Here is a 27,112-nt window from a genome sequence, read left to right on the forward strand (position 1 = left end):
AGATTAATTAGCAATGATTTACGATATACCGGGTGATTATAACTACGGTTCTGATTTCAAAACACTGTAAAAAAAGAACAATTGTCAGATTGACTTGAAAATTGACATGAATATTCCTGAAAAAATTCAATTTTATTTGATAAAGGGGAAAAAATACTTAATGTAAAATTAATGACATCATCTAACATGCGGGAAATTTGCTTGCAGAATGGAAACGATAGCCAGTCATGGCGGAATACCTTAATTATAGCATTTCACGATTTCATAATTCATGGAAACATCACAAAAAATGAAGTAATTGAACAAATAACTACAACTTACTTAAGAAATGTTAAATATGTTGTCCACCACGTGTTCTGGCTATGAGGTTGAAAGCACAAAAATTCTTGTTCAACAGCAGAATCGGAGTATGCCATGGTCATAATGTGGATGTGCTTGCAATTCAGCTTTATTAAACCAAACGCGTTCCCCCCCCCCCCCCCCCCCCCGCGGGTAATATTCCTGAGGAACTTATAACATATAGGGAATGTGCTGGACCCCAAAGCAGAATATGCCGAAATGTGCGACGTATGTCGCAGAACAACCAGTGCTGTTGCAGAACAATCTGGAAGAATTTTAAGAAAAGTGTGGAAAAGCGCTATTATGTATATGTGAATTTTTACCACAGAACATCGCAAAACATTCTGCTTTGGGGGTGCTGGAGATTGCAATTCACCAAAGTTTGCAATCTGACCACTGTTCATAACATTTTGAGGTGCCCCCACAGCCAGAAGTTGCAAGGGTTAAGGTGCATCCAGTCAAAATGGGTCTTCAGCAGCTGCTTTGCTGGTATTGCAATGTGCATCTTGATAGAAGTTCTATCCACACACTGATGCTGTGGAAGTGCCGAAATGATGTGGTTGCACAAAATAGATTATACTGCTGGCCAAGTACAGCATCATCTACTTGCACATTTTGCACGTTTTTCTTTTGCGAAAGAAACTTCCATTGCTTCAGGAGTATCCATGCAAAATTTCAAGTCATTCCGATCAGTACTTATTGTATAGTTTTGGAATCAAAACTTAAATTATAATCACCCTGTATATAGCTGATTATTTTTTATAAATATGTTACTACTATACAGTAGAACCTTGATTAACTGGGCTTAATAGTGTGTGTGTGTGAAAGTATAAAAAAAAACAACTATTGAATATTAAGACTGGGAGATATACAGTAGGAGATGTGCTACTTCTTATGGGAAAGAAAATGAAAATGTAAGTGAGGTAATGTAACTACTAGTACACTAGTCTTTGTCCTTTAAGGACAGCTGATGTCTTTATTGGATTATAGGACCACCTGCCCCTAGCATGATGGTGTCACTACTGTAGCTGCTTCTTTGTGAAGAGAAAAAGAAACCCTGTGAGATAAAATACACCACTACATTTAGATGTGCGATGCACTCCTTATTCATGAATTTGCTTAAGATAGAGCATCAGAATATAGCCAAAGGTTAAAAAATGTTGTAAGAATGAGAAATTTTGGCTTTTATATATAACTTTAAATGACTAAGATACTTCATATGAAAAATCTATATATATTCTGGACACTTTTATGAGACTTTTTGAAAAAAACCACTTATAAAATCTTATGTCATTTAAAGATATACCATCAGAATGTACCCCAAGGATGTAAAATGTGGTAAAAATGAAACATTTTGGCTAATAATGAACCAATATGATATTTTTCAAGGAAAAAAATGATATTTAGGCAACTTTTATTTGATTTTTTGAAAAAAACCAAAGTGGTTTTTTTAAAAAAACCACTTGGTTAAAACCAAGGTTTAAACCAACGTGGTTTAAACCAAACAACCCTGCCATTAGCTTCACATTATTTGTGAATTTGTTAGCAATCCCATCAATACCTTGATCAAGTTTACCGATAATCATCTCCCGTCATTTTTATATCAGTTCAAATTTATTATTAAAGAAAAGAAAAACTTGACTTTTCTTTTACTTTTCAGCGTTTTCTTTGAAAGGTATTTGACCAAGGGTTTTAACGTTTTGTGTTCCACGGATAATTTGTGTCAGTAAGATGAAGTCTGTGGACCCTGCATGCCAATAAAGTGAAAAAAAAATGAAGGCCACTGACCCCTTTACAAAATAATACTTTGCATATAGCAATGTAAAACAATGAATTAATTAACGGCTTTTTTCTCGGCCCAAGATATCAAGGAAGCATATTTTCTGGATATCATGCCGAGATGAACTCGGAAGGAAAAGTCACCTTGTCCTCCACTGCAACCCAGGTCCTCTTGCATACTGGACAAGCATGCTACCATCTACACCAGCATTTCTCAACCTATGGTCTACGACGATGGCATAGGTGATCCACAGGCAGACTTGATGAAATTATTCACCTGTTGTAATTGATGTTAGTAATATCCATATGGGTTCAACTAAAATTATACCTTCATACTTAGGTTCACCATACATCATCGAAGAGAATGCAGGAAACTGATCCTAAATTTGAATATCACTAAATTTTGCCAAAAATTTCAATATATTGTTTTAAATGCAATTTGCTAAGTACTGCTAAAATTGCTGAAGGGTGTAGAAATAAAATAAAAGGCTGCTACAAATCACAGTAAAAAAACTGTATATATATTTTGCAAAAAAAAAATATTGAAATGATCTGATGACCATATTTCATTGAGGTAAACTGAGATCTTAAGTAATAATCTCCATAAACACAGGACAATGACAATTGTCATCAAAAACCTTGTCAGAAGTAAGCAGAATCACCAATTGTAATTCCAAAAATAATAATAATAATAATAATAATAATGGTTTCACAGTACATTAAAAGTGGTCCGAGTTCGTAACCCACCATCGCCATAGTAGTGGTCGGCTGAAGTTAGTTTTCTGTAGTTCCCAACTTCGAGGTGCGAATGCGAGCTGATCTTTGTTAAAAAGTCTCACAACAGAGAGCAACAGGCCTACAACAATACAACTACTCAATCATTACACTTCACTCATAGTTGAGGGCAGCACTACACACAACAAGCATTACACAGAAACAAACTTCATGTCAGGTTCATTACACATACACACACATTCCAACATGTACCAATTCGTTAGACATTCCGCAGAGGAATATGGGCAAGGAGCATGTGTGGTTCAGTAGTAGTTTCTCCAGTGGAGTTTACTTTGATTCATAATCAATTACCTATTGTGAGAATTATATATTTTTTTTCTTATGCAAAAAAATCTGACTCTGACAAGTCTAAAAGCCCAAACCACACCTCGGTATGTCAATTTGCTGATTTTTATGATTTTTAAAGTCCATCCAAATTTATGGGACAGCCTGTATATTGTGTAAATAGCCAAAAGGAAAAACCAAAGAAATTTTTATCTTATTCTAAGCTTTTTTTTTGGTTGCTTTCCTCGTCTCAGTTCAAAATAAATTTTGATTGACATAAAATGGTAAAGAATAATTACCTCACACAGAAACATGTAATTATGACCAGACTTGGAGGTATTGTGGCAATAACCTGCACTTTTGGCAAACATATCTGCCAGATAGATGCCCTAGTGAAAAAAATATTTGTTATGAGCAAATCTATTACTAAACAATACTTTTGAATAATAGACTATCATATCAAATGGTTTTCAAAACGGAACTGAAAAATGGTAAAAACAATAATAGAAATAAATAACTGACCTTTCCAAATAAGCTGCCACTTGTATGTACTCCAAGTGGTGACGGTTGCAGACCTCTAGCCAAAATGGCTAACACATTCGACATACGAGTACCATGCCATAAAAGGTATCGCTGTGAAGTAGACCGGGAGTCTTCTACACTGGATTCTTTAGGTCTGTGAATGCAGTATATGCTTTGTACATGAGTTTGACTGTCCATGGCTACAAATAAGAAAATTGGAGAAAAATGATTTCAAGTTTTATTTTAATCGTGTTATTTCTGAAAACATTTCACACCAATAGTAGCATGGACTTGAAAAATCTGTAGTTTATCAAGTGATGAAATATTTTATACAAAAGAAGACATGTAATACAAATAAAAGGTAATACTTTATTTGTAAAATAAAAGGGGAAAACTGGGGATTTTTTGGGATTGCCATAGAGTGACCATATTATCAGTTTTTCCTGGGATTTTCTCATATTTCTAGGTATCCTGATTTTTTTTTGAAATAAAAATGACTCGTTTTATCAATGAAGCTGTAGTGATCCTAGGTCCTCCAACATGGTTCGTACTCTTCCAACGAAAACAAATTCAAGGACTATTCAAGCACTTTTCAAGGTAAAACTTAAAAATGCAAGGACTTTTTTTACAAAAGCATATTTTTAACATGAATAGGCGCATATTTAATTTTGATTAAAACTTTCAGAGATTACATTTCTACCTACTTTATTTCACATCATCTGTAATGAATAAAGGAGGCCACATACACATATATATCATACAAAACATATGACACATTGAATAACACAGTTCGTGCCTGTCAATTTCCTCATTGAAACGTAGTTTAGTCTCTAAATATTGCAATTAATTTCTTTTTAAAGACTAAAAAAAAGAATTCTTCTAAAGATAAAAAAAAGATTAAATTATTTCTTTCATTAATTCTGAATTTATTTATTTCATTAATGCTGGAATAATTTCTTTCATTAATTCTGGAATTTTTCATCAATTCTGGAATTATTTCTTTCAACAATTCTGGAATAATTTTTCATAACTTTTGGAATAATTGCTTTCATCAATTCTGGATTTGTTTCTTTCGCTAATGCTGAATTCTTTTATTGATTCTAAAATTATTTCATTAATTCTGGAATTATATTTCATTAATTCTGTAATTCTTTCATTAATTTTAATTCTTTCTTTCATTAATTTTAATTATTTCTTTCATTAATTTTAATTATTTCTTTCATTAATTTTAATTATTTCTTTCATTAATTTTAATTATTTCTTTCATTAATTCTGTAATTCTTTCTTTCATTAATTCTGTAATTCTTTCATTAATTTTAATTCTTTCTTTCATTAATTCTGTAATTTTTTCTTTCATTAATTCTGGAACTATCTCTTTCATTAATTTTGGAATCATATCATCGATACTGAAATTATTTCTTTCATTTATTGTTTTAAACTCCTTTAAACAACTATGGATGCCATTAGAAAATAACGGAGATGCGCCGACATTCAACGCGTCACGTGATCTTCCAAGTAATTATGTAGACCACTGACGTCATACCAGCGCCGGTACTAGAACGCGGGAGGGGGGGGGGCAACTGCCCCGGGTGGCAATTTTTAGGTGAACACCGTTATAAAATTATCGAATTCCGAATTTGTGGGGGCGGCAAGACAATGCAAAAATCCTAGTTATGGCCCTGCGTCATACTCCCTCCAGTAATATAAGCTCAATGGATTTCAGCGCCGATTCACCCATTGAAGTACAGCTTGCATTTGGCGACATTTTTGTCTGGCACACTCAGCAACCAATCTTGATAGAAGGGATTTTTCAGCCACACAAGTAATTAAAAGTACACACACTTGTTACTCATTTTTTGTTTTCTTTCTTTAAAGAACCTTATACAACCTTAGACAGCATGGGCGGAGATACGGGGGGGGGGGATGTGAAGTTGACTGATCTAATGTATATATGCATATATGAATTGACATCATCATCGTGTCCCCCCCCCCAGACTTCCAAGTCAATCTCCGCCTATAGTTGACAGTAATCAGAGGAAGCTTCGCTCAGAAGGACTTCTACTCTAGAAATAGGTATTGGTTGGTTGTTGGGGGGTCAGAGTGTGCCGACTGAGCTGAAGAAAAAAACAACGATCGGAAGTTCATTTTGAACTCTAGCTTTTATTCCATAAAAATTGCAAGGAAAAAAAACAAGATCATTAACGATCATAAAAGAAATAAATAAATAAAACGGCCGACAAATAACAACCGGCAATCTCAGGGAGAAAAAAAACAATCCCGACATAGACGCGGAAAAAAAACCAGCCTACAGTACAAAGCCGAGCTCCCGTGAGGGTGAGAGCATGCCGTCAGCGATTTACATATTGCGTCGGGCCGAGCGGTTCCACGTGCACAGAGAATAAAAAGGGAAAAAACATTCCAACATAGGTTTTTGGCGCCGCATGAACCGAACTGTATCATTTCGCGTCGACAGAAACGTTTTACATAATCACACTACGCGTTTGTGTATTCCTACCTTTGTATCTCACGCCATGCCTCTACCAATTGCGCTATCATAGCGGCGCCTACCGTGGCGCATCAGCTCACGGCCCTGCTATCAGCTACTCTGTCATCTGCATGCTCCGGTTTGAAGGGAAGCATCAAAGCCGCTTGTAAGTATTAATGCAGCTTTGGGAAGCATCGAGCTCGATGAAGGGAAGTGAAAGAAAACAAAAATGAAGAGAAGATCGGTAAAACGAGTGGCGCACAACGCATTTGACTCCTCCAGAAACAGTCGGCCAATCACGTCCGACGTAAAACACTGCCGTGTGAGGCTTGTTGCGCTCTCTAGGATCTAGGTTTTCTTATTATTGGTGAGTGGACGGCGTGTCACGCTGGGCGATTCACTTTGCACGCGGCACAAAAAACATGCTCCTACGAAAACTCGGCTTTATAATAATGGGGAAAAACGTGCTTTAAATCCAATTATCCAGGGTTATTGGCTACTAAGGCTTTTTCCCTGTGCTTCGCACTTTTTTAAGGACATCACTTACGAAGTAAAAAAAAAAAGTGGCGAAAACTATTTCGGAAAACACTAATTTTTCAAGGACTCTCACAGAATTCTTAAAAAAAAATTCTTTTTCAAGGACTTTCAAGGCCTTGAAAATGAACTTTTTTTTTTCAAGGACTTTTCAAGGACCGTACGAACCATGTCCAAATAGTGAGCACTCATCAAGGCAAACTTAACAAAAATTAGAATAATAATGTAGACTGAAGACAACAATCCTACTACACACAATCTTTCTACCTTTTTTTTATTTTCAAATGTTTCCTTCAGTTTCTGGAATTTTAGTTCTCCTGAGGCTTACCAGGTGTACAAGTATGAAATACAGATTTTTTTTTTTAAAAAAAACATGTTAAATTTGGAAGAATGATAAAAAGTGCTTTATTCAAAGTATGCCCCATTGCTTGTTATACATTTCCCCCACCTTTCCTGAAATTTGTGAATACCAGCCAGTAAAAATCTTCCCCTTTTGCTGCGAACTATTCATCGAGCTATTTTTTCACATCTTCGTACTAACCAAAGCGCTGCTCAGAAAGTGCGTGACCCATCAATGCAAACAAGTGGTAATCGGAAGGAGCCAAGTCTGGTGAGTAAGCCGCATAGGGTAGAACTTCCAGCTGAGTGCTTCCAACGTGCCGCGAACCGCTTTTGCCGTATGTGATGGAGCATTGCACATTGACCATTGAACATTATCAAGGAGCATTTCACATTGCGATTGGAAACAGCTTGTTGACTAACGCCCAATTGCTCTGCGAGTTGTTTTTGTGTCTGTGTAGTATCATCTTCGTCCAACAATGCTTCTAATTCCACATCTTCTTTTTTTTTGGCGGTTTTCCATGTTCCTTGTCTGCAACATCGAAGTCGCCACTTTTGAAACACCGGAACCATCATTCACACGTATCTTGCGATGGAGCATGTTCACCATAAGCTTCTCAAAGTAATCGGTATGATTCAGCAGCAGTTTTCTTCAAATGAAAACAAAAAAATTAATGCTGTCCACGAATTATCTTTGTTCAGTATAACTTTCGACATATTGAACACAACAATACAACACTATGCACCCACTTTTCCAATTTATCACTCGTGCGCATCTGACACTTGTTGATGACACAACAAGATGTCGCAGAGTCAAATCTTTATAGCACAAACTGCATTGGTGCACCATCTGTTTTCTGAAATCCGCATTTCATACTTGTACACCTGGTATTTCTTCTTTCTGGGCTCTTGAGCCTTATACAGTATTGTTATGTCAAGGTTTTAACTAGGAGATGCGCATACAGAACTCTAAAGAAGCCTACTTGAATTTTTTATCTTTCACTGAAATCAAAGGTTAAAATTATTATACAAACTTAGAAAAGAAAATTATGACCAAATATGAATATATCTATGCGATATATCTTCCCAAATATATCGCACTTCACATATTTGTCATAATTAACATTTTTTTTAATGGAATTCATTATAATCTACTGTGATTTGCAATAGCACTTCATTTCTCACCATTGGTGATTTTTTAGTGGCTTTAGCAATAATTGGTAACTGCTCACTTTAGGTATTGCTCACTTTTGGCAACAACTGCCAATTTCCCATACTAGAAATCCTAGTTCCCATATTTTATTGAGAAATCATTGTCAGTCTGAAATTGCAAGGACTGAAAGAGTATTTTCTTTATGCATTTTTCATGCAATCAAAGCACAATTGAGGAATTTTAAGGTTTTTCTATAAAGATACAAAAAATTGGAAGAATCTTGTTTCCAACCGAAAGATTTTAATAAGGCCAGAAAACCTGAAGGGTTCCCGGTAAATCGAAAGAATTTAAAAAAATAATAAACAATTAAAAATAAATAAATTCTTCCCCAATAGTCCCTCACATAAAGCTGATCCTATTTTATCAAGGTGACATTTTACAATAGAACCAGTTTTCACGAACTCATACAGACTTGATAATTAGTTCGTAAAACCTAAAGCCTGTAGATGGAAGAGATAAAAACATGTGGGAAATAAAAAAAACGGGTTAGTCCTTCACCTTTATTGAAGATTTCCATAAACATCACTTATTTTTGTTTTCTTCATCGCAAAATTTTGGTAAATATAAGATTCTATAGAACCAATATATAATCTCACTCCTCTGAAATATTTTCAGCATGGTGGAATGCCGCTGGAACAACTTGCTGTAAGAGCAATCTTTTGCTGATCTGTGATTAGAGGACTCATAATTTTTTTATACAATTTTTTTATACTTTGAAGCAATTTCTGTCTTTGTAACAGTTTGCACATTAACTTTTTTCGAAATATATTTTTTCATTCACTGTCAAGCACTATCTTTTCCATTTTGTTGACATTGCAAAGAAGAAAGTGGATGAACAGCAGTTGAATTAAAGATTGATTCCCGACTTGGAAATGGCCAATAAATATCCTAATGTATCATACGTGAATCATTATGAAACCACCAGTTTACCCAATTATAATGCACAGAGAGGGAATTACATTGCCAACTCATCATCAATTCATGGCCAACCCCGCCAACAATTAACCCCTCCTTCCTGGCATGTTTTCACAAAACTTCTGTATGCTGATAAAGACAAATTGGTAAACTCTCTATAACTTCCCTCTCTTCCTATATTTTCTCTTAAGACACATAGAACGTCCGATTGAAGTTTACTTTTGATTACAACAAACTCTGAGGTGGCTTGAAGAATGAATTAACAAAGGAGAAAATAGCCGGGGGTGGGGGGGGGGAAACGAAGTTCTATGCCATGCTCTTTGGATCAGAGGACTAGTTCATAAAAATGATCTTGTTCATAAATAGGAGATTCGTAAAATCAAGTTTTGAAAAATTGATTCACATGTCAAATGTGTGCACCGAACATAAAATTAAGAATTAAAAAAAAAATGTGTGTGGATATATAAATATAACAGAAAAATGATCTCACATGTGTTATGTATGTACTGTAAAATCATCTGAGCTTCTTGACTATCTTTGTTTAAACAGCATAGCTGGACACCCAGTGATCTGTACACATAGTCATGAGGATTGATTTCTGAAAGAAAAATTAATCTGAAACAAGTCTTGTTCATGAACAGTCAAATTAATAAATACAAATACAAATACAAATACAACGCCACAACAGGCAAAATGCCCAACGAGGTGGCTGATAAAAAGATGCCCATAAAAATATGGTTGTCATATGTTTCAAAAATACAGCAACCCAATTAAAAATGCAATTAACACAAATTACAAACAATATATACACACAAACAATATATACACAATATATACACAATAAACAAGAGACAAAATTTACTACTTATTTTTGAATCATACAAATCACCAAACCAAGAAAAGCAAATTTCCAAATTCCTAGAAGAATTTTTGTCCAATGGAAATCAAAAGTGACACCAGTGGTGCAAAGTTAAAACATGGCTAATTTTGTTTGCATGGATGGGGATGGGATATACAGAGAGTCACAGTTTTTAACACAAAATTTACATCTTTGACCAGTTCTGAAAAAGAATCCACAACAGCAAAACTTTTCACATGCCCTTCATTATTTTAGTTTTTATATATTAACTTACCGTGTATATATATTTATTTATTTACTCACATCTCAACAGGCAAGGATTGCCCAATTACAGAGATGGAAAAGAGAAGAGGAATACAAAACACAAATACAAAAGGTGAATACAACAAAGTACAAAAGGGAACAAAAACGAGTGGAACAATGATTAAAAACACGATACTGAGAAATACATACGGAAAAGCATAATAACAAAGATTCAATACTCACATATAACTTTTAAGAAATTCTCTTATAGTTGAATTGAACATATCAGGTTTAACATCACACTGATTATATATATTGCATATCTCAAAAATAGGGGGCCATCGTAAAATATTTGTTCGGGGTTTAGGGTACTCTTGTATTATACTTGTATATAAGCCAATCCCCTCCCTTCAGGACCACTAAAATTGTAATAGATTGAAAACCTGTGTATAAGCTGACCCCCAAAAATAACCATATTTTAAGGGGGGGGGGGAATTTTTATATTTCATGTCATCTTCAGGTCTACCTGCATCACGTTACTGATACAACACTTTTTAAAGGATTCGATGATGATTTCAGTGGAAACAATTCCATGTCTTGTAAACCCACTGACAACTAGTCCAACTTTGGGCTCCTTTAAAGCTTTTTGGTGGTTTTTTTATCTTTGGAACACATCCATCCGATATATAAATTCCTTAAATAATCTTTAAAAGGCTCGTTGATGCTCACATCAACCTGTAAGGCTGTAAAATCAACATTATTCCACCAGGTATTATAGTCAATGGCATTTTTGATTTTTTTTTTACTTTGGTTTTAACATCATCAGTTCAGTGGGATTTGAACGTAAAAAAGAATACAGCAGTAAGTTCTAATTAGTAATGCTAAAAAAATTAATCTACTGATTAGTGATGCTATCTAAAGTAATCCAATGATGTCACAGATCTTCAAGAAAGCTGTGCGGAAGCCATGCAGCTATATGATTGGTGGGGGGGGGGGGGGAGGGGGTTGATATTTTCTCTTTAAAACTGACCTGTGTATAAGCCGATACCCACCCCCCCCTTCCCGAATTAAGGAACAAAATTTTCAATGAGTATATATGGTATTTCATACAAAGAAATATAAATATTTTGTTTTTGATTTCTGAACAAACCATTTTTTCTGGATATGGCAGAGAGAAGTAATTCTCCACTTAGTCCTATATGTTGTAGATTGTGAATGAGACCTAGTTTTTCATGAACATCCGAAGAACAGAAGAGAGGACTCAGTCGTTCATATGCATAACCGTAGACAGGAACAAGCTGATAGAAATCTTCACTCAATTTTACAATCTGCAAATAATACATTAGTTCATAAAATGCTGAGTATAAATTGATAATGAATGAATAAGTTGCTCACTAACAATGAGATTGAAAGAATAAAGGACGTTATATGTTATGGTGAATATGATGAACCTGGTTATTTTGCATAATAACCAATAAAAATCTGGCTATTCATAATAAATAATTTACCACATTTTTACTGTAACATATATACCAACGGTACTTAACTGGAAATGTAAGAAGGCAATTCTAGGGTTGTGAGTTGGAAAATTCTTTATATAACTTATGATATGGAAAATTCTTTATGATATGACTTATTGATTAGCCAATGAGGTGCCTTTCTTATTAATTTTTCAGCTCTGTTTGCTGTATTTTGTTGCAATTAACTGGAGACCTCAGCACCAACAGTCGAGAATAAGGAAAAACTGAACCTTGTGCGAAAGCATTTTGTATATAAAAACTATGACCAACAAACACCATATCAGTAAGCTCTTAGAGTAAACATCAGGATCACATACACGGTCGAATTCTGTTATAACAAAATCTAAAGGACTGATGAAATCACTTCATTATAAAGGAATTTCCAATTTTACAAGTTCTAACATTCATTAAAAAATATCTTTGTAGAGAAATTTGAATCTAAGGAAAAAATTACTTATTTATATTTTAGATAATAAAAAGAATGAAGTTAAATTTTGAAAATAATTTAAAGCAACTCAAATGAATTAGGTATTACATTTTTTTTTGATAAGTTTTACTTAACATATTTGAGACAAATAACCCATATTTTTTTGTACAATATTTTGGAAGCCGAGAAAACAAAGAATTCTAAAGTATACACGGGCAAGGCTTGAAAAAAATACTTGAAAGATTTTGTATCCAAAAACCCATTGCAAATTCATTGTTCCTAGATAAACTTATCTAAGGATTCAAAAGTTTTCGTTACAATGAGATTTTTGCTGTAACAGTATTTGTTAAAAGGTAATTCGAACATATTCCAACAAAGAAACTGGGCCAAACACTCTTCTCAGTAAAGGACTCAAGCAATCCTCTTTCAGCAGAAGGTGTTTGTGAAATACTGTACTCATGCAGCAAAGTACACATTGGCACAACCAAGAGAAGCACAGCCACCAGAATCTCTTTCATTTTAAATGAACCACAATTCTAGTATATCGCCATGGGCAATTTACTACAGATTGAGTTGTGCTGGAAGCGTGAGTGCATACATAACAGTTTGAGTGCGTATAAATTGTTGTGTGAGTTTTTAGTGCTGCCATCTACATTTCAACTTGTGAGTGATGTACAATGATTGAATATTTGTACTATTTTAGGCCTATTGCTCTCTGTGGTGAGACTGTTTAAAGCAAAGATCGACTCAAATTTGTGCCATGGAATTGGGAACCACAGAAAACCAACTTCAGCCAACCACCACTGTGGCACCAGAAAGGTTCAATCAGCCACCAGACTAAAAAGCACCAAAGGAGTTGCAGATTGAGGCAAAGAGACAAGTCAGCCATAGCCAAACACATATTAACAACTGGACATGAGATTGATTTTGATAAAACTATGATTTCATCCAATGTTCACTATTATCTCCTTATCTCCACTTCTACAGATAATTTATAGGCATAGGAAAAACTTCCACAACAAAGAAACATTTTTGAAGATAAACCCAGCATAGCTTCTAATCCTCTCACATGCCGAAATTCTCTTCGAAAATAACCTAGCAAACAATTTCCACCAATCACAAAATGGAAATCATTCTCAGTCAATCCCAAATAAGCATGAGGGATGCAGCCACAATCACAACAAACTACAACAAAGCAGAGGCAGAAAAGTTGATAAGAGGGGGGCACCTTGTGGCCACTCAGCAGTACTTTCACTTCTGACAATACCAACCACAGCAGCTACATCAGAAAAATAAATAGAATACTATGGCTAAACAGCCTAGTAAGTCTTAGTCTTTCCATCAGTCTAGTTTTTTCATTAATGCTTATACATTATAATCAGTGAACGATTTATTTTCGAAGGATTTATTTCAAACAACCTCATTGGTTCTTAGGTAAAAAACATGGACACATGGTGTGCATGGGTTATACTTGTGTTCTTCAACCTTTCTACAACTGCAGACTAGTGAAAGTAGTTGAACAATTTCATGGACCGATGAAAATGAAATAAATAATTTGCAGACCAACAAAAAATAAATACTGTAAATAGGAGAAATAATTCAGAGATCTTTTGACGGCTAAGACAGAAATGAAAACAAATGTAGAGACAGTATAACATTTAATTATATCTGGAATTATGTCGCAGTGATATGAATTGGCCAAAATGTTTCGCGGACCAGCAGTTGGAGAATATTAGGTTATATGATATCTTTAGAAAATGAGTGAGAAAGATTAGGAAAAAAACTATTGTTTCTTACTTTATGCATAAACTCTGAAAACTTATCTTGTGATTTAGCAGTTTGCTGAAGACTGTCTCTTTCTATGATGATTTGGCTATAGATTCGAGAAGAAAATAAAAAAATTAGAACAAGATATAGACAATGTCACTTGATTCCCAATATTCAATCAGAATTAAAATTAAAAATTGAACTGAAATCATTTATACGTTAATCAGTTAGCTTTCATGAGGAGACATGATTAATCAAACAAAAAGAAACACCAAGTTATTTGACATAACCAGAAAAAACAGAATATAGAAGACTGTCATTAATCCATCACTTATCAAACTGGGGTTACGCCGGATCACAGAATCACCAGATTATGGGAAGATAAAGAGGGGGAAAAAACATTTATGCTTCCTGGCAGTCAAGTGATTAGAGAACTAGCATTGAACTGTGCAGGTCTGGGCTTGAATCCTGGTTCAGGCATGAATGTTTACTAACACTTAAAAATTCCCTGGACAAATCATGCTGATTTTGTGGAGATACATGAGAATCACAGTTATTTACAACAAATAAATAAATAAATAACTCCAACTGATTTCCACACGAGCAAGACAAGCATTTGCCCAGGGCCCCAAAATTTAAACTACATATATTCCAGTGGTCTTCAACATGTGGCCTTCTCTTTGGTAACAGGCTTGTAGCTTATATAACATAGTAGCTTTCGGGTATCAGTAAAATGTCAAATGCAGCTTGCCCTGAGTCAACGGTTGAAGACCCCCCCCCCCAATATATTCACTGAATATGCAAATATCTTTGATCTTAGTCATGAGTGTTGCCCCTTTATAATTTCTTCTTTATGTGAAAGTCTGGCTCTGGACACACAAGCAGTAACATGCTATCGTTTTCTGTCCACACAGAGATAGCCAGCTTTAAAACGTTAGATTACTGGAAGGCACGAACTAGTGAGTTTATTGTAGTGGAAATTAGAAGTCTATTAAATGATTCACAATTAGTAAATTAAATAGAGACACAATATGATAGATATTTAATGCAGAACAAAATAACTTATCGTCTTACCCTATTTCATTTAACAAATCTTGTGCAGCAAGTAAAGAACTTTCTGAAAGACTTCCAAAAGGCAGAACATCAAATGTCATATTTACACCGAGATCATGAAGAGTTTCTTCCAGTACACTAACGTCCATCTATGAAGTGTTAAAAAAATCATTCATTAATGATTACAATATATGCAATAAAATTTATTCAGGACTAAAAATAAAAAATGTTTTTAATAATTATATTGTTTCCATTATTAAATGGAAAATGCAATGAAAACTGACTTACCAGATCCCCCATTAAGTTAATTAATGACACATCAATTCTTGAAGGAACCTCAGTAGTAAAATTAACTTTCAGGCTCTGTGTTTGGTTCTGCTTCCGTTTCTCTAAATGAACCAACCTATATTTTTTTGGTTGGGGCTGAAAGCTGGAAATAAAAATTTACTTAGGAACTACAGTGAAACCAGTGTATAACGATACTGTCTATAATGATAAACATGCCTATAACAATATTTTCTTTGGTCCTGGCGGGATTCCTACTTACTAAATGTATTTTGAACCTGCCTACAGCGATAATAACTTTTTAAATGCACCTGTCTATAATGATAATTTTACCTCCTTATAAATCTGGTATTGCATTATATATACTGTACATATATATATATATTTATTTATTTCAATTTTTTTTATTTTGGAAAACAACACCCCATGGTCCAGAAAGTGAGATAACAAAAGATTGCAGCACATGAGTAATAAGAAATAATTGCAGTGGGGATGGCTAGAACGAGGCTAGCGAGCGAAATATGTATAGGTGTTTGTTGTCCGACTGGTTGTAGAAGGGGATGTCTCCGTCTCTGGGTGGGCACTGTTGAGCCCAAAACTGAATGAAAGGTAAAGTTTCACTTCTATGGAGAAACCAGAAACCAGCTGTAAACTTGCGTGCAAAGCAATAGGGATTAGAATTACAACTGCCTACATATTTTTTTTTATGGCATCTGCCCCATCACTTTTTGTTTTACTCTTCCCAATCATGTGGGTCTTGTTGTTAGTGCTTTTTTGTTGTCACCTTTCATCTAAATTTTATCGGATTATTAATTAATTTATCAATGTCATGTTACATTTTACATTATACAATGTTATAGGTTACATTACATGCATATATTATACATACATAAACATTGGATGTGTAAATGTTCAAACTGTCTACAATGGTAACCTGTCTATAACAATATTTTTTCTAGATCCCTACAGTATCTATCATTATAGACAGGTTTTACATCATGGATGGTAGCTATTGCCTCCAATACAATACAGGGTGTTCCTAAACTGTTTAGAAAAAATTGGAGGGGTGATAGCACCCATCAAGACAAACAACATTTGCAACGGAATCTATGGTTGCAATCCGCTCATTGTGTTAAAAAAGCATAAAGTAAATGGCCTATGTTAAAGTTTCAACAGTGAAAAAAAGAGACATGATATAATCATAAGTTGTACAATCTGCTGCAGATCAGCAAAAGACTCAAAGGAGATGCTCAAAGTGATGTCCAAGGGCATTGCACGGTTGACATCAGCAAATGAAAGACTGTTACACCATCTCGTAGACTTCTGGTACAAGTACATGTCAAATTTGTGGAGGGAAAAATATTTCGATTATGATCATAGGTTCCATTGTAAATATTGTTTATCTTGATGGGTACTATCGCCCCTTCAATTTTTTTTAAACAGTTTACAAACACTCTGTATATAAGGTAAAAAAAATTTTCAATTGCACTAATGAGATAAAAGATGTGCAAAGTGCATCATGATAATCTTGGACTGTGTATCAGTGCCTTTTTTCTTTCCCATTACAGGATTAATTTTTCTTTCATATAAATACCCCAAGTTTATTGTAATTTATCTGAATTTGATAAGAGTTAATATTTTTGTTGTGAACAATTTAGAAATTAACTGTCCATAGTTCAAAATAGAACTTCAGTGTTTGCAGATAGAATGGAAAACTAAATCAAAATTGATCAATAATTGCAAAATGTTTAATTGCTGAATTTGTTAACATTGAATAAATGATCAATTGTGATCATCTATCAATCTTTCTCATTTTGTTTTGTTGTCTGATCACATTTTTGGATACTTAAAAATTAACTTTAATATGCAATAGTGCATTGAAACATCAAATCCAATGTTTACTTTGGTTACAGTAGTTTTAACTACTTTAACTCTATAATGCCCAGATCGCCCGAAGTCGGCCGAGTAGGTTAATGCCCATAACCGCCTCAAGTCGGCCCAGCTAGGGGGTATGGGTATGTTTTGGTGGGCTTTTGTCACCAACAGGGAAGAAGATGAAAGCTCTTGTCAGAGGCGGGAATGGAAAAGACAACTGCAACGCCCTATCAATGGGATTTTAAAAGCTGATGTACTAGAATGTTCCTTGAGAATGGACTAAGGGTACTCAATGCATTTTACAAAGAGAAAATACTGTGAGGAAAGGGGGTGTTTTCAGTAGACAAATAATCTCCCGAAAATCCATTGAAATGAAAGGGTGAACGTCAATGCAAAGGGTGGCATGAATAGAAACTCATGGAGAAAGGGTGGGGAGAGGGAAAGTGGCCGAAATTTAGACAAGTCCACTTCGAACACAAAAAACTTGGTATTTTCACGACCCTCCAAGGTTTTCTATCTGGGCGTTAAAGAGTTAATTTAAACAGTAGTTTTTAGTGATTCTTTACTAAACAAAGAGTTAATTAGTATGCTTGTCTCCGTGTCACACGTGATGTGCACTTGAGTATACTGAGAAAACACCAGTGCAGGTTACATATATATTTTTTAATTTAGTTGTTAAGTTATCGGAAAATCGCAATTTAGTTATCAAAAAAAAAATCACAATGCTTTTAAAAATGTTGAAACTCTTCCTATGGACTATGATGGCAACAAAAAGGCACGGATAATATCAGAGATTTTTGAACAATGGTTGAAGAAGCTAGATAGAAAATTTCCAAGTGAGAAAAGTTTTATTTACTTTGGATAACTGCACTGCTCATATCCAAAAATATACTTGATTATTTTTCATGAATTTTTTTTTTATACGTTTCGATTCTATTATGAAACAACCTTTAATTAAAATTAATGAGAATCAGCATTTTATTTAATGAAATTGTTTGAATGTGCATAATTACATACACAAAAGCGATTGGACAAAAATTTAGAGTGAAACCCAGTTAACTCTACATTAATCAGTTAACTGTCCAATTAATTTCTCCAAACCACTTGACTGGTGAAAAAGACCGAAAAAAAGTCTGTGCGTCGGCAAATGACGTCGTAGGCACCCACATTACGTATGGCAGCGACGGCAAATGCCACTTGACTGGTTAAGTCAACATGTTTATCTATATTTTTGGGGTGTCGAATTACCAAGAGTGTATTGTATTTCTGCTAGTAAACTATAAAAATAGAGAGCAAAAAAATTTGTAAAATGAGAGAACTTATATTTTATAGTCACTTACTTATCAATATCTTCCCAGTGGTTCCCAGATTTTGCACGAAATATCCTGCAGAACTCTTTTGCAGCATCACTGAGGCAAGAATATGGTGTTCTTTGGTTTTGTCCAGTGTCTCCAACCCTGCCCCAGGCAGTGAACAAAACATACAATTCCTTCACCTTGTGTTTGATGATCTGTTTCCCCAGAAAATGTGGAAAAACATGGCATGAGCAAAGCAGAGTATTTGTGGGGAAATAATATTTACGCATGAAAAGTGAAAAGAAATGAATATATTTTTTGGGCCAGTGAGAGGGAAAAAATTTGACAGTAACTTCAGTGCATGGGGGGGGGGGGAGAGCAACCTTGCAGAGCAAACATAGCTTATGTTTTAGGATTTTAAACATATTTTTTTGGATTTTAATAGTGGGGGGATCAAAGATTAAACAATGTCTTTAAAAGATGCTGTAACATCTAAGATTTACAGATCTGGATTTTTACAGTATCATATACTTTTAATAATGTATATACAGAGTGGATGAGAGAAGTCCTGGACACATTTAAAAAATTAATAACAACTCAAACAATATTGACATAAAAGATGTGGTTTACACAAAAATACTTACCATAGCCTACTTTTCTTTTTGATAAATTTAAAAAGTTTGAATTTCACTCACAGGTGGAGCTGTAAAATGGAAGACTCAACATAACACAAAATGCAACACAAACAGAGCATAATTAATGCTTATGACAATTTGTTTCATAAAAATACCATAATTCAACATAAGCACCCTTTCACTGATTTAGACATAGCCCAAGCTAAAAAGGGTACTCGTATTGAAATGTCATGGTTTTATGTAACACAAAATTGTCATAAACATTAATTATACCCTGTTTGTGTAGCATTTTAGGTGTTACAAGGTTTGTTCAAAAAGTATCCTTGCATGAACCAAGGAAGATAGGGAGGCACAGTTTGGTGCATGTATGGTGCATCGGCGGTCTGGCAGCTTCTGCAGGCAGGAAAAAATTCAAGCATGCACACTAAAATTGCCCACATATCTGCATCAAACCATGCTTCCCCATACATGCCAATCCCTTTTTGAAACCAATCCTCTCCCTCCGTAGTGGCAATGTTTTGGGAAAGGACGACCCGGAAAAAAAAGTTTTGAAAAATTTTTGGGAAGGGCACTTCTCCCTAAAATTTTTTTTCTTGACTATTTTTTAATTCAAATAAATTTTCTTAAACTTAAGAAAAAAACTATGAACCTGGCATTATATTCTGACTTCAAACCAGCAATAATACCTGTTGAATATATTGATTTCATGATTTCAGTATTACTTTTTACTGAGTGTCAACTCAGTAAAAAGCCATTATGATTATTATTATTGTAATCAAACACCATGTGAGCGTTATTTTGTTTTTGTACTTACTAAATTCATGTCTTAAAAATAATCAAGTATTAATTCCATGCAATGTATTCTTTATTTTGTGAGGTTATGGGCCCAGGAGCCCAATAATTTAAGTTTCTAATAGTCTAATAGAAAGTTGATCGTGACTGACAACAACAAACGAAGCCTAAATTACGGTGCGCTATCTAAACCTAAAAAATGGCTTAATGGCTACGACCACTGTTGTAATACCGAGTGCTGTGCCAGCAAACTTCGAGAAGTTACGGTATGCAAATTATATGGAGTGGACGTTTACTGTAAGGTACCATGTAAAAAGACAGAGAACTGTACAATGCATGTACATCGGATAACATGGACACCACGGTTAATCGGCGATCTGCCATTGTAAGCAGCGTGGCCAGCAATATACATTCAAAGAAATCTTGAATTGTGAAACTGCCAAACAAATGTGGGATCGATTATCAACACTATATGAAGATAATAATCCGAACAGATTTATATTGCTGAACCAAGAAATGTTTCCAACCAAATTTGAAAACTGCAAAGACATGGCAGCATATGTAGATAAGATGAGAACCATTGGGATAAAAATGTGAACTATCCTACCTGCATATCTTGATCAAGCCATTGCAACAAACATTCTAAATTTGCCGTCCTATTTTTGAACATTAACTATGGCTCTAGAAAACACAAGATGTGGATGAGCAGAGTCAAGCTGATTCTCCATCATTGAGATCAGCACTCGAGCGCTGAGAGTACCATCCCATTTAAAAGACTATGACTCATCTTCACACCCACATAGTTATCATGTATCCACAATATTGCATGACATTCCAGAGAGCATAGACAACATTCCACTTACCTTTAATGATGCTTTAAATCATGAAGAAACATTGGGAAGGGGCTATTCAAGAAGAATTGGAAGCTCACAAAAAAATGAAACATGGCAAATGATACCTCGCCCATCGAACTGCTGACCAATCAAAAGTAAATGGGTAATCAAAATCAAACAAAATGCTGATAGAACCTCAGACTGCTACAAGGCTCAACTTGTTGCCAAAGACCATTCCCAAAAGGCTGGCATTGACTACACAGAGACATTCTCTTATTCTCACAACTGGGATATTGACCATCTGTATGCAGTGGTTGCATTCCTCCAAGGGGATCTAAAAGAAGTTTACATGGAGCTTCCATGGAGGGTTTGGAGTCCTCCAAAGAAAGGGGAGAAGAAGAAAAGGGGCTTATTTGTTTTAAACCATACATTCCTTTTTGGAGTCAACAGTCTAGGAGGTCATGGTATACTAAATTAGATGAAAATCTCCAAAGCCTGGGCCTCAAATGTGCTGACTTTGACTGTTGTGTCTATTACATACATGAAGGTGGAAACATCCTGCTTGTGGCAGTGTATGTTGATGACTTGATAATTTTTTCAAGTTGCCATGACTTGAAAGATTGGTTGAAAGAGCATTTGTTTGAACATTTTGACATGAAAGATTTGGGTGAATTAAAGTTCTACCTTGGAATTGAAATTGAAAGAGAAAGGGAACAAGGCACCTACAGCATGAGCCAATGCGATTATATAAAATCCATTCTTCAAAGATTCAAGATGCAGGAATCAAAACCAATATCAACACCAACTGACACTAATCAAAAATTATCTAAAGCAGACAACAAAGGTACACAAGATATTTCTTCCATATACCAATCAGCGATTATAAGTTTGTTTGTCACAGCAAAGGGAACACATCCTGACATTTCACACACAGTGAGTTTTTTTGTGTCAGTTCTATTCAAATCCAAAGATGCATTGGGTTGCTGCTAAATGTGTCATGCGATATCTACAGGGAACCCAAAAACGAAAACTCCAGTTTTCCAGAGCATCAAACAGCAAAATAGTAGGGTTCTTGAACAACTGACTATGCTTCTGACTATGCAGGGAATCCTGACAACAGAAAATCAACATCAGGATTTGTTTTCAAATTAGCTGGCGTGAGCAAAGCAAGAAACAATCTACTGTGGCCAGTTCTACTGTTGAAGTGGAATACATTTCCTTGGCATATGCAAAAAAGGAATCATTATGGCTAAACAAGTTTGCCAAGGAGTTGAAATTGTCTATGCAAAAAGGCCCTATAACTGTCAATTGTGATAACAAGGGTGCTATTGACCTGAGCAAATACTGCATCTTTCATGCTAGGACGAAGTAAATTGATGTCGTATCACAGTTGAAAAAGTCTCAACAGACATCATGATTTCAGACTCCCTCACAAAGGCTGTACCGAGAGAGAAACATGAATGGTGTGCCAAAAACATGGAATATATGAACTGTGAAATCAGGGGAGTGTTGAATATATTGATTTCTTGATTTCAGTATTACTTTTTACTGTGTAGCAACACTTGCAATTATGATTATTATTATTATAATCAAGCACCACGTGAGCATTATTTTGTTTTTGTGCTTGCGAAAATTCATGTGAAAAAAAATAGTCAAGTATTCCATGCCATGTATATTCTTTACTTTGTGCATACCTGGTACTGCTTTTGTTTTCTTCATATACTGGCAGCATTAAAAAAGTGACAAACTATTGTTTCAGAACCAAAGCAACCAAAGTTGATATTCTAAATGTCATTGTTGATGGACAGTTTTTTGATCCTGTCAGCATTTGTCTAACTCTGACGAACTTTTGAAGTAGGCTATTGTTCAATTGGGACATTTGGTACACATACAAAATTTGGCAAAGATTGGTATGAAACTGTAGATTTGTATATAGAACATACATACAGACAGACACACACAAGAAACCCATTATATATATATATATATATTACACACTAGCTATAATACCCGACGTTGCCCGGGTTTTCTTCAATGAGACTTTTTTGGATCACATGATATCTCCCTCTTTCTTTGAGGGACATGCAAACCGTGTCTAAGTTCACCAATATTGCGACTCCAGGGTGCAAGCGTCCCTCATTCATTTTGGAGCAGAAATTTTGAAAATGGAGCAGAACTAAAAACTAACTGTATCTGCAATATAAGGAGTAATTTTTCCGTAAAATGCCAAAAGTTTTGCCAAAAATGGTTGGAACGAATAAATTCTAAATAAATTTCCTTCACAAATTAAAGCCTATTTAAATTTTTTCTGAAGTATCTTATCTGTCACTACTAAAACGTGAATTACTGAAATGACGAATAAAAGTTATTAGACTCTTTTAAAATTAAGCACCATGCATACTGAAAACCTAGGCAGCAAGAATTTGTGCTGCTTGAACACCAAAATCTTATTCATCCTATATGGCAAAAAAAAGTGCATGTAGAATATAATAAGGGTTTCCGTGAAAAAAGTTAGCTTCTCACAGAATTTAAAGAAATGATTAAATTTAAAAGCGAAATGCAAAAAATGAGAAAAATATAAATACCTTATTTACTTAAACGATTTCTCAACATAATAGCATGTTAATATATTAAAAATGTTTTTTTCTGCTGTTTTTCTCAGCCTGAAGCCTCTTACAATATTTTCTATACGAATCACGAGTAGCTTTCAGAAGTTCAACATCTTAATGACAATTTTTTTCGAATTTTTCATGCCCTTGAACATAAGATTTTGTGTGTCTTATTCTTTTAAAGCGTTGGATGGACAGATTCTTCGCTGTTCAAACAGACTTTTGTTAACATTGAACTCTCTTTCACTGTCTGCATTAGCATGTTCTAAAGATAAAAAAGCCTTCACCAAAACTGGCAAAATTTTGAAATTTGTGCTGCTTTCAAGGTTACAAAGTTTCAATATGTCTGCCCAATCTATCTATTCTCTGAACTGATTTCACTTATTGTAATTCTTTGCATTGCGGTGCAAACCATGCATCACTCATAATTGATAGTTCTGTTGGCGATGCAATGTTAAGCAACATCCTAGCAATACGTGAAGGAGTAATGTACAATGCCAGCAATGCACGAGAGGGAGTGCGAAAAACAAGAGAGGGTGCAAATATTTCATTCTCTTCAACAACATGTTTTGGAAAGGTAGGACATTTATATATAATTGGTATCTTCATTGGTATTTTCAGTATATAACCCGCAGGAGAAAAAACGCTCTTCGAAATCGGAAAATTCTGCATATTCATTCAGGGACTTTGATAGCCCGCGGGTTATACCAATAACGGTACGGGACCGTTACTGGACTACTTCAAAGTAGTACTACTTTTCAAGGTCACGAGATGACGCTATTGTGGTAGATGATGAGAAAAGAAAAAAATTGAAGTTTCCCTTCCATATCTTTTTCCTTGTCTCGGAAAGAACGCGTCCCGTGAACAAAATTTTCATGCTTCTTTTTCCTAAATTCCGGGTATTTGATGTACTACGTGCATTAGCGGTACCTCCGTGAACCACAAACAAGAATTGGCACAAATGCGCAGGGATTCGGCACCTTGGCGCACCATGTAGCAAGAGAACCATTTCGTTGCACGACTCATGAAAGAAACAAATCTAGATTTAAAGAAACGTAAATTTATTTTTTAAAAGGTGCTAGGTATTTCGATCGCCCCCCTCCCCTGAACTTATCCATCTGCCTGTTTCTGCTTCAAAAGATGCTTAATTAAAGCTGTGGAATTTTTTCGATGTACTTTTTACGGCCCATAATTAATTTTAAAACATCCTAAACTATATGAATTTATGAAGTTGAATGTTAAAAGACAATATGGAGACATTAATTTTCATGTCTCCGTAATTATTATTATTTTATTATTTATTCTTCATGAGAAGATATAAATAAAAAGTTGAAATCAACGTTACTGCACGAATATCTAACTCGAAAGTAGGTCCGGATAATTATTTCATATTTAATCTCCTGGGCTTCGTATATCTCTAAGCGAACTCAATATTTCAAAAATCGAGTATTTAATACAATTTTTAAAATTATTGATGTGACAGAAAACCCCAGCTAATTTCCGAATTTCTACATTAAAATTGGCAATTTCAACACTGATTTCTATGAGGATCACCCTTTTCCTGACCATCAAAGCGATGCTGATGATGATTACGACGTCATTCAAAAAACCTCATTACTGGGAGTACTGAAAATGTGGCAAACCATTATAAAGGCATATACACATCTGAAACGCATTGCTAGGGAACCACGGTAACCAAAGTAAACGTTCGGAAAGTGATTGTTGAGGCCCAAAAACCATTGTGGCCCGACAGTGTTTTGCCCATTTGGGGCACTTGCCCTTCTCTGACAAAATTTTAAAGTAGCCTATCGTTTAAGTCGGCTCCCATTTGGTATATATGCAAAATTTGGCGATGATCGATCTAAAATTGTAGAATTGTATAGAGAACATACACACACACAGACAGAAAATCAATTTTATATATATAGATATATGTATAGTTTTTTGTTTCACAGTATCATCTGTGAGTGCAATTTGAATTTTCTTTTATTTATCAAAAAGAACTCTAAGCCATGATAATGTTATCTTTGTGTAAACTGCACATTTTTATGTCAATTGGTTGATTTGTTATCAATTTTTGAAATTTTAAACTTGTCAATAATTTCTCGTCTACCCTGTATTTTTCATAAATGAAGATTCAATTTATGTCTATGAAGATCTGATTGCATCTAAAACAAAAGTTTAATAATAGATGTATAAAAATATGAATGCTTTGACTGAAAATTCCTATATTTAGAACCTAACTACATTATACACAAATAAAAATACATACATGTGATATTTACATACCTGCATCTTATAGAAGTTATAAATTCCATAGGCTCCATAATTTAAATCCACTACTGTCATGAGAACGTCAAAAGGAACATTCCTGGAAGGATCAATCGCAACCTCACTAGAAAAGGGGAAAAAATAGTTAAATCAATCTTGAAATATTATACTGGGTATTCTATTACCGTTGTCCTATATTTATATAAAACATGCAGAAACAATAGTTGTATGCATCAAATGATTTGTTGATTTTTAGAGAACTGTTTTCAGTTTCGTTATAACAATTTTTAATTTCGTAATATCGTGATTCCCAATACATTGTTCCTATGCAAACTTATTAGGTGATTAAAGGAGTTTTTGTTACAACAAGATTCTTGCTATAACAGTATTCGTTAAAACAAGAATCACCTGTATATCTATCCTGACTTGTTAAATATCATTTGAAAAACTTCACATACCCCACACTCTGCATGGTAGACAGCGGATCAGGTTTGAAATAGTTTTGTTCTCCTTCAGCAATAACATTTGTACACGTGGAGAGATAATTTTTACAGTCTGATTTGTAATCATAGCTGAAAGGTTCCAACTCAGCACGAGGGCTTGGAGGTATTTCAGCAAAAATCTGTAAAAAATGCATTTAAACTTCATTTAATTAAAAAAATTTTACCCGTAGGAAATAATATTAGTAAGATTTTGACAACGTATGACCTAACAAGGTATGAAAATTATGCGAATTGTTGATTTGGGAGGGTGAAAATGAAAAAATTAACCAGTACAGTTATAAAATTATCTCACTCGAAAACATTACATAATGAGTTATATATATATGCTCACATTTTATACATATTTTTTTTTGGGGTGGAAATTTTTCAATTTATCTTGTAGTAATTAATTAAATTATATTTATTACTCGTGCAATAACAGAAAAAATCAAGGGCATAAACATTGATGTGTATGTGATATCAATTTTAATTTCTTTCTAACCTAAAACAAACTGATCAAATTGGTGCCTTGCAATTCAATGCTAATTAATTGCTGAACTCATCTCATGTTATGGGACAATGTTATCCATATGAGTCCATTCAGCAATTTCATGCATATTGTATGCAGGGTAATACAAAAGTCACACAGCCTGTGCTAAAATATTTTATTTTTAAAATGCTATCAAAAAATAAATCAAACAACTCGTGTTAAGTAAATAGTATAGTATAGTATAGTAATAGTTTGAACAACATTTATATATGAATACCAAAACAAAGTTTGTTTCAAAATGTCGCAAAATGTGTTCGAAATGTGAGCTTTTCACGTGAATGCAAGTCTGTATCCTTTTTGCCAGGTTTCGGGTCACTTTTTTCAGGGTAAGCACACTTCCCTTTTCAATCTTCAATTGAATGTTGTTGTTTTTTTGGTTCGTCAATAAAATAGGGATTATTCTTGTATAAAGTCGCCTTCAAGTATCCCCC

At 34.5% G+C, this 27,112-nt stretch overlaps 1 protein-coding gene across 8 annotated transcripts in view; it reads right to left on the reverse strand.

Moving 5' to 3' along the window:
• LOC149088252 (poly [ADP-ribose] polymerase tankyrase-like) overlaps positions 1-27,112 on the reverse strand; it is a 129,054-nt gene that overhangs the window by 8,588 nt on the left and 93,354 nt on the right. For all 8 annotated transcript variants that reach the window (XM_089245976.1, XM_089245969.1, XM_089245961.1 and 5 more), the window contains 10 exons: positions 26,108-26,271; positions 25,668-25,773; positions 18,555-18,724; positions 15,343-15,484; positions 15,076-15,203; positions 14,032-14,107; positions 11,438-11,615; positions 9,676-9,783; positions 3,700-3,899; positions 3,477-3,566 (listed from right to left, as the gene is read on the reverse strand). In XM_089245976.1, coding sequence (XP_089102102.1) covers positions 3,477-3,566; positions 3,700-3,899; positions 9,676-9,783; positions 11,438-11,615; positions 14,032-14,107; positions 15,076-15,203; positions 15,343-15,484; positions 18,555-18,724; positions 25,668-25,773; positions 26,108-26,271 — 1,362 coding nt within the window. The remainder of the gene's footprint in view (positions 1-3,476; positions 3,567-3,699; positions 3,900-9,675; positions 9,784-11,437; positions 11,616-14,031; positions 14,108-15,075; positions 15,204-15,342; positions 15,485-18,554; positions 18,725-25,667; positions 25,774-26,107; positions 26,272-27,112) is intronic.

The sequence above is a fragment of the Pholcus phalangioides genome, unplaced genomic scaffold, assembly GCF_987345545.1.
Source record: "Pholcus phalangioides strain wild (caught in Gottingen) unplaced genomic scaffold, Ppha-v1.0 ptg000003l_1, whole genome shotgun sequence".
Classification (NCBI taxonomy): domain Eukaryota; kingdom Metazoa; phylum Arthropoda; class Arachnida; order Araneae; family Pholcidae; genus Pholcus; species Pholcus phalangioides.